This window comes from Haliaeetus leucocephalus, unplaced genomic scaffold (assembly GCF_000737465.1).
Source record: "Haliaeetus leucocephalus isolate CR32 unplaced genomic scaffold, Haliaeetus_leucocephalus-4.0 Scaffold110, whole genome shotgun sequence".
Lineage (NCBI taxonomy): Eukaryota > Metazoa > Chordata > Aves > Accipitriformes > Accipitridae > Haliaeetus > Haliaeetus leucocephalus.
In genome coordinates this window covers 2,914,734-2,923,693 of record NW_010972546.1, presented here as the reverse complement: position 1 = coordinate 2,923,693, position 8,960 = coordinate 2,914,734, and the positions used below count along the sequence as shown (strand labels likewise).

General features: G+C 55.9%; 1 protein-coding gene across 1 annotated transcript in view; it reads right to left on the bottom strand.

Moving 5' to 3' along the window:
• Positions 1-3,899: 3,899 nt before the first annotated feature.
• The window catches only part of VPS25 (vacuolar protein sorting 25 homolog (S. cerevisiae)), a 5,973-nt gene continuing 912 nt past the window's right edge, over positions 3,900-8,960 (bottom strand). The window contains exons 2-6 of the mRNA XM_010585741.1: positions 8,772-8,930; positions 8,629-8,682; positions 8,083-8,171; positions 7,481-7,556; positions 3,900-6,916 (exon numbers count right to left, since the gene is read on the bottom strand). Of these exons, the coding sequence (XP_010584043.1) occupies positions 6,804-6,916; positions 7,481-7,556; positions 8,083-8,171; positions 8,629-8,682; positions 8,772-8,930 (491 nt within the window). The 3' untranslated portion in view covers positions 3,900-6,803. The remainder of the gene's footprint in view (positions 6,917-7,480; positions 7,557-8,082; positions 8,172-8,628; positions 8,683-8,771; positions 8,931-8,960) is intronic.

The window sequence follows — 8,960 nt, the reverse complement described above, 5'->3', positions numbered from 1 at the left end:
GCGGGGCCCTGGCCGGGGCGAGGCAGCCTAAGTGGAGCCGTAGGAAAGCGCCTGGTTCAGCCAATTCCTCGGCGGTTCTGGCGCGGGGTTCCGGAGCGGCGTGTCCAGGCGAAGCCCCGTCCCGCTCCCCGGGCTGCGGGACCAGCCCCCGCGCTGCCTGCGCCGTCCCAGGCAGCCGGTCCTCTCCGGGTTTACTGCGGTCCGAAATCCTCAGATGAGGGTCATGCAAATAGGAAGGATACGAACGTGTGTGTCAGTCCCGCGCGAGCCAAAAGCCCGGACAAGAGCTTGTTGTCTCTCTGGGTTAAACGAGGAGGTTGTTCTACCCGGTGAGGCTGTTTACACAAAACACAAAGCAGTTGAGGCCGGCGCTAATTTCTGTTCCCTAAGGTCAGATTGTTTCTACTCAGCGATACCGGAAACATGAAGGAGGGGATCAACACGGGACCACAGCCACGTCCTACTCAAACGCTAACCTGGCGCACACAGGGTGACGCCGGGTGATCCGGGGCTGCTGGAGACACAGTACCGCTGCAGGCCACGTCTCGCACAGCTGCAGCCCCACAAATCCCCAGCCGGCGGGAGAAACATTTAACGAAACGCTGTTCCTACAGAAGCTCTGGCTAGGCTGAGTATCACAGTGCTGCTCTCCCGCGCAGGCAGGCTCTGCTCCCTCCACATGACCCCACTCGTCCAGCCCTGCTCTCCAGCTCACCGGAGGAGCCAGGTACCACCTCCCCAGGAAGGGGTTTGACCGACGTCTCCCTGCCGAGAGCCGCTCGCCTGCAGCACAGGCGGGTGAGCAGAGAGCAGTGACTGCATCCTCACCCAGCACTGTGCTCCTTGGAGCGTGCATGGGGCACGGTCCCGGGGGAAAAACCACTGCCAGCTGAAGGACATGTGTTCAGCGCTGCCCGCCCCCCCCCAGGACTCTGCCTACTGTCTGTGGGAGAGGTGGCCCCTCGGCCAGAGCACTGGGCACCCATCGCTGTCAGAGGCATAAGGCCGGGACAGTTGGGCTGATGGGCACAGTGCTTGCGCTGGCCCTGGCCTGGGAGACTCTCATGTTGTAAGATGCGACACGGTTTGACTCAGCTCTGCCAAACAACGCGTTTTGTTCAGATGAACCCTGCTCCAGACCTGCTGAGAACCTGCCCGCTTCTCACCAGCTCCATTGCCCGAACGGGGTGCACCACTGCTCCCCTCACAGCTGCCTCCAACACTGCATCTCTCGGGCTTTCCTGCTCCTGTTGAACTCTCTTCTCGAGCACGTCGCAGGCTGCACAAAGTAAGGAGCCCACGCAGGAGCCAGGTGATCTCTGTCCCAGCCCGGGAGGGCAGGAGAAGGTGTGCGAAGAGCCGTCTGTCAGACCCCTTCAGCCTCTGCCTCTCCTCTGGTGCCCATCACAGGACATGAGACTGTGGCTTTTACTCATGTAACATATGTCAGGTTTAAAAACCTCCCTTCTTAAAAAATAATTGATTTTATTTTTATCCTGTCCTGACTACAGCTTCCAGCAGAGATGGAGATTTCAGTCCTTCCCAGCTGAAAATCCCCAGCCTGATCCACAGGACAGGCTGCGCCACATCTTGTTCTGCAACTGCCGAACCAGAGGCAAATCTGGCAGCTCAGGCAGCAGTGGGGCCTGCTGGAGGATTGATCCCAGCACCGGCCAGTGCACACTGATGGCTTCCTAAATTAAACAGGACAGCAGATTTGTCCTCGGAGAGAAAGAGTGCTAGGTAGAGTGGGAGCTCCCACCGCCCCACGACAGGCGTGTGCTCCAAGCATGTCCAGCTCGGCTGTCCCCAGCCTGGGGAGCCCAAAGACAGAAAACCAGTCCCAGCTCCTTGCTCCCTCCGCACAGCCAGGAGGGTGGCCAGCCCCGAGCTGGGCAGGGAGAATGAACCGGTGCAGCTTCGAGCAGCAGCATGGCTCCTGGCCATGGCCAGCCGAAATGCTGCCCGAGCCCCTGAGGGTTGGCTCTCCAGCTACCCCCACCCGGGGGTCCCTGCCAGGGGCCCTGCACTGCCCAGGCACCAGGACACGGCCCAGGCTGGCAGGGAGCCCCAGCTCTTCAGAGAGACACAGAGCCAGGCAGGGATCTTGGCTTCGTCTCTGGTAGGCTCACGTCACCTAATCAAGTGTTTTCATCATGAAATGAGATGCCTCAGAAGATCCCAGAGGAGCAGAGGAGTGTCCCGGTCCTGGTGAGGCCCCTGAAGACAGGAAAGGAAATTAGGGCTGAAGTTCACTCCCACTGCTGCCCTCCCACACATCCCTGGTGAATGGCCTGAGAAGTTCCCCAGCCACCCCCCCAAATGCCATCTCACACTGTGAGCTTGGCAGGGGGGAAGGCAGCTCGGGCAGGGGTACAGATCCCCTCCTGACCTGGCCCGGGACACCAAGCCAGAGCCAACTTGGCCCGAAATCAGAAGGTTCCTGCTCGGCAATCAGCTGCCCATAGTAAGCACTCTGATGGTGCCCACAGCTCCCCAGCCGTTATCAGGGTGACATTTCTGGGCTCCGGGTGCCAGCGCCAGTTCTCCGCTTTGAGGAACCGCTGCAATCAGGCAACGTAAACTATTTCTTACTTGCATTTGGCTGCCAGAAAGAGAACAGGGGACTCTAATCGCTCTCCTCAGGATTAGATCATGAAACAAAGTCCTGCTCAGCTCCTTGCTGCAGCAAGCCCTGCCAGGAATTGTCCATTCTGATCCCAGAGTTCAGGGCAGGATCATGGAGGGGCCAGGATGGGTCTGAATGCAGGCATCCCCCGCAGATGGGGGATGCACAGCTCGGGCTGCGAGGCATGGGGTGCCCATCCTGGGAAGAGTCAGTGCAGAGGAGGGCTCTGCAGCGACCCAGGGCTTGTTTCATAGTTGGTTTCAGCACCCTGTGCCCATAGAGCCCCCAGCGTCCCTCCTGCCATGTCCCTCCTTGCCCTAACGCACATGAGTTCAGGGAGGAGGAGATGTCACCCAAACCTCAGTTGTGGCTTTAACCCCAGGCAGATAACTTTGGAGGATTTCCTTAGCCCAGAGTTACAGATGTAACCCGCCTGCAAGTTTATCCCAACATATAAATTTATCAAACTGAAACAACTCTTGCTCCTAACCAGTCACATTAAATAAAACCCCTCTTGACGTTTTTCCTTCCCTGACCAGCGGGATCCAAGTGTGCATCAGCCTGATAGCACCTTATCTCAGAACCAGCCCCCCGAACTCTGCCTCGCCCTGGCCAGCGAGGCCTAATCACCGTGGCCAGACATGGCAACTGCCTCAGAGTGGCCATGGGCCAGAGGTAGGGGCCTGCGCCCCCCCCCCCCCCCCCCCCCATGGAAATGCCACCATCTCCGGCGAGCCCCTCGGCAGGGCTGCGTGGCCGGGCTTGAAAGCGCTGGAGCCTGAGCTGTGCCTGTGCTGGCACGCCTGGGAGTGTAGGGAGGTTTGGGTTTGGATTTTAAACTCTGTAACGCCAAACACGTGTGAGGAGGGATCGGCCCTGCTGCAGCGATGGGGCAGGGGTCCCCTGCCACAGGCGGTGCCAGGCAGCACGGCGGAGGCAGAGAAGCGGCAGGTGAGGGAGCTGCCCAGACAGGCTTCAGCCATACTCCTGCATGAACACAGGCCTCCCCTGCCCCTCTTTGCTTCGGGAGCGCCTGCAGCTCTCGCGCTGTGCCTGAAGCATCGGGAAGAGGCGTGACTGCTCTGGTTCACGGGAATGTCACGGCTGGAGGCTGCCACGCTCTCTCCCTCTGAGCAGTATCTCTGGGCTGGCTCTGGTGTCCCAGTCCCATGATTACATCATCAAACATTATGAAGCACTGAATAAAGACAAGGAAGCCAGTTTCAGAGGACAGTTAAAAGGCTCTGTTTTACCTGCTGACAGGAAGAGCTACAAATTGCCACCATTCCCCAAGCAGAAGGAACAGCCAGGGAGCATCTGCTCCCTCCAGGGTGGCAGCACCACCGGCAGCGGGTCTTCCAGCCCCAGGACCCATCCCACGGCTCTGGGGCAATCGCTGGCAGACAGCTGCTGCTGCCACCGCGCTGCCGTAGTGCCCGGCACAGGGAGTCGGTCCCACAAGGACCACACAGGCACGGCTGGATGCAACCTTTCATAACTGGCCGAGAGGGTGCAGAAAAAGGAATTTTACACCATGTCCATTCTGAAGGGGGGGACATACTCTTCCTCCTCTTCTCACTAAGTAAGCAACTAAATAGGAAGCTGAAAAAGAGCAGTGAATTGCTGCCAGGAGTGCCTTGGAAAGAAAAAGGCTGTTTTAGGCTTATCTAATGTCACATCAGCCATTTCCTTAGAAGGGAGCAAATTTAATTAAGAACACAGACTCACTCAAGGACAGCCAGGTTACATACAGCACATGTACCTCAGAACACAATGCTGAGAGGTCGGCATCACACATATGGAGAGCAAGAAATGCAAACATCCCGGGCCCAGCTGCTAAAGGCTCATTATTTGGGATCAAACGCAGATGCCATCAGGCACAGAACAGCCAGCATAGAAACACGGCTCACTGCAGGGGTACAAAAGCAACAAGAGGGGAGGGCGCAGCAACCAGAGAGGAAAGGAGTAAATGTGCATGGCATGAAGAGGGAGGAAGAGGCAGATCTTGGACATCAAAACAAGCCCAGAGCAGACACCGGTAGCAGACAATTCCTACACAGAGACTCTCCTGGCTGCAAACACAGAGGGAGGACCCCCATCCAACCAGTGAGCCCTGGTTTGAGCAGAGCCTGTGACAGTTGTGGGGACACATGTGCTGCCTCTGCCAGGACGCGCTGTGGGGCTGCCGGCACATGGCACAGCACAGCCTCTGCTTCTGTGAATGTGGCTGGCAGCAGCTGTAGGGAGCTGGGCTTGCTCAGCCACCATCAGACATTCCCCAGCAAGTCAGTGCATGGTGGTACCAAAACAGGTCTTTGCATCCCCAGCGTGTCCGTCCCCAAGGGCTGCCACATCCATCCACTGCCCTCAAACCTCATGGCTCGGGTGAGGACTGAGCCTAGGCTGTCAGAACAGGCACCTGAGAGTAGGGCACATGAAACCAGCCTGGGCTGCCCCCAGACTGCTGTAGCACCAGGGGTAGGTATGCTCACTGCAGGCTGCACCATCACATTCGCTCAGGTAAGTCATCTCAATGCTCACAGGGATGATGGTCTCCAGAAAGTGTTGGAGACCACAGTAGCCCAGCGTGTCAGTGACTCTGCAGGAGTGCTGCAAGTGCCATTCTCCAGCAGAGGAGTCCTGGCACATGGGAATCCCTCCACAGCACTGCTGTCACCGGCACAGAGAGGAACCCTGGGCACCAGCCTCCAGCCACAACTCCAGAGTGACATGCCCAGATCAAGCCAGCACATCCCACTGAGTTCAGATCAACAGGCTCCTGCTACAAAAGGTACATTTTTAAGTTTCACAGCCCCACAAACTCAGCCTGGACTCCAGCATCCCATCTACACTGAAAATTACCTACTATCGACGATGGCTGTCAGCAGCACTGCAGCTGAACCAGTGCCAAGTCATCCTCCAAGGGCAGGGCAGGCAGGACAAGCTGTTCAGCACTGGCTGGGGACAGACGGCTAAAGCATGCCGGGAAGCAAGCACCGTCTGCTCCACCAGATCCCGAGAACGACCACACTGGGTCTGATCAAAGGTCGCTCCAGCGCAGCACCCCACCTCTGCGTGCAACAAGCACTGAATACTCAGGCAAAGAATGGGAAAGGCGAGCATGATCCTTTCCCAGCACAGCTGTCCAGCTTCCCCTGGTCAACGATTAAGGATTTACTGGGTCAAAGACTGTACCTGGGTCATGTTTTCTGACCAGCTGGGTACTTTGTTATCAGCACTGAGAATCTAAAAAATTAGTCATACCTTCTACCAGCCACTGTTGCATAGTGCTTACCCCACCACCTCTGCAACAAACCCATTAGCTTTCAGTGGACTGCACATGGAAAATGAAAGTAAATGTTGCCCTGAAGACAGGCAGCAAGGGCCCACATGGTCTGTAGCTCTGGCATGTGGAAAAAAGCACTTGTGCTGCCTGCTTCCCATGGGGGTGGGTGGGGTGGCTTGGCAGGCCTACCCTCCCCACAGCATACTGCTGTGTTCATCTGGTGCAGTAAGGAAACATGGCTGAAGGGCAAGAATCTGGTACGTTGCTCTGTTTTGTTTCTGATGGAAAAATAAAGATAGATGAAAACACCCAGGCTGCTCTATAAATACATCTCATTTTAATTACTTCAAATTAGTTCCTTGGCATCCACTCCCACCCTGCTGCACAGCCTGCTTTGCAGCAAGCACATATCATTCTGCCATTGAGGTCTTCTACAACACAGCAGCGACAGCAAGCTCCTTGTGCTCGCTTTCACCCCACGTGGCAACACAGCAGGGACTGCAGAGCCCAAGCATATGGTTGGCAGGAGGGAAGGAGTTGCCCTTCGAGGCCAAGCTCGACCAGCCAGCTGAAGAGACCGCTCCGTGGCCTTCACAGGAACAGGGATCAGCAACAGGAGCAGTCCCATTATTTACTTTCTGGGTGGTCCCTCTCAGAACTGCCTAGAGCAGCTTTAGCCTCTCAAACACAATCAACAGGGAGAAAAGACAGAGGATCTCTGAATACTTCTAAGAAGTCACGTCTTTGGAAGGCTTTGCAGATTCTCCTTGCCCCAAGAAATCCCGAGTATGCAGCTGCTTGCAGTCACAGCTTGAAACCAGGCCAGGAGAACAAACCTTCACAGCGAGAACTGCTTCAGCAGCCAGGGAAGAGTGGAGGGGGCTCTTATCAGAAGAACTTGACGCCTCGGCCATCATCCAGCGTGATAATTTCAGCCTTGTGCTCTTGTTGCAAGGCTTGCAGGGCACGGAGCAGCATAGTCTCATCTAAGCCATGGAACTCTAGGGAAGGACAAAGATCCCCATCAACAGAAAAAAAAAAAAAATCACATCAGGAAACAAACAGGCTTACAAAGTCCAGGGACTGCTGGCAGTGAAGCAGAAGGCTCTGAAGAGCACCTTTCAGACTCCAGCGCCGTAACACTATGACAAATCCAGAGTCACGGCTACACTGACAGACACATCACTACATTGCTGTATCAGGAACAAAGCCTGAAGGTCAACAGACAGAAGGGAATGAGTCACAGCAGTCTCAAAGGCAGAGCAGAAGCTAGGCACAAAAACAAAACACCCTGCACCTCACACCAGATAAAGAGCCGGGCACTACGGAGGCTTGTGGGGTGGGGGGAAGGTTTAAAAAGCAAACAGTGATAACAAAGGGAGATGTTCCTGCAAAGTGGTAAAAAAGCCTTCAGAGTGGCGTTTGCCAGTGGCGACCAGTGTGAACTTGCATAAGCAATTTTAAAACATTTAATCTACAAAACTATAATCTGACAATCAACTGTTTATGCAATCAAATCAAGTGTGCTCTGAAAACCTGTGCCAGAACATTACACACTACATTACCTTCATTCTCTGTATCATCTCCACTGGCTAATTCGTACAGCGTGAATACGGAGTTAGTCAAGCCGTTCTTTGACACCTGGAAACATAAAAGTAATATAGCAAATCTTGTCCATGTGATTTAACGTCCTTGGCAAGATCTTCTCGTACATCTCGGCGCAAATGAAATGGAATGCAGACAGCACTCGATGAGGAAAAATACCCTGGAAATGCTCTAGGGGCACTGGAGAGTCAAGAAATGACACCTAAGGAAACTAACACGGTTCTTTTCCCTGCCCTTCTGCTCTTTCTGCCCATGTGTTTCACAATAAGGACTTGTGCCAAACAAAGGCAATGCTGCTCTGTCCTCATTACAGAACAGCCAACTGCAGTGGGAGCAGATGACTCCATCCGCTGCTCAAACTGCATCTTACAGCAAGTAAAAAGCTGTTAACATCTCTACGCTTCTCTGCCACAGAGAGAAATGGAAGAAGGAAGGCAAAAGCAGTGAAGAAACAAGAGAAAAATATCACAGTGGTCTTTTTCACAAATCGCAGCCAATACCACCTGTCCTCCCGGGCACAGAAAGCCTGGTCTGTGGGGTGAGACAGCTTCTACGTTCTCACCCACTGATAGATGAGCTTTCCCCATTCTTCTGGTCTCCTCCACATGATCAGAAAACTGGTTTTGTTCTTATCTAACCATTCCAGGTTCCCTAAAATCAACAGGGAAAAGGTATTTAATCAGAGCACAAGTCTACAGTAACAATCAAACCCACAGATTTCACAACACATGCTGGACATTACACCCACAGGTAGCTTCAGGTACCTGCCTCTCCCTGCCCCGTGACTGCTCGCGCCAACTCCCTAACTATCTCTACCTGTACAGAAATTAATTTCTCCTTCGAGCCCCATCTTCCTCCCACAACTTCACCCACCCTGGAAAGGCAAGGTCCGGCTCCCAAGCATGGGCGATGCCGGGGAGCCGTGGTGGGCAGGGAGGGCCCCGGGACCCCGCTCAGGCAGAGCCAGGGTCCACGGCAGCTGGGCGAGCCCCAGGTCCAGCTCCCGGCAGCAGGAAGGGGCCCGCCCAGCGGCTGCCACCCTTCCTGCCTCGCTAACTACGGGTCGGGCACCGGCCGCAGGTGGGACGGACGGACGCATGACACCCACCGTTCTTGCGGAGCTCCTCCAGCACCACCTGGATGGACTCCAGCGGGAGCTTCCCTGGGCGGGGGTTAAGGAGACGCTCACCGACCGCGGGAGGCAGGGAGGGAAGGGGGCGGCAGGCGGGGCACCGGGCCCCCAAAGGATACGCTGCAGGCGGCGGTTAGCGAAGAGCGGGCTGTCCTGGGCCTCCCGCACCGTCATGGCGGGCAGCCGGTGCCGCCGGCTGTAGGCGAGCGCCAGCGCGCACCAGGCCGAGAGCTGCTTCTGCCGCGTCTCCCCGTTGGGCTGCAGCCTGCGGGGCTCCGCTCAGCGGCCGGGCCGAGGCCGGGACCGGG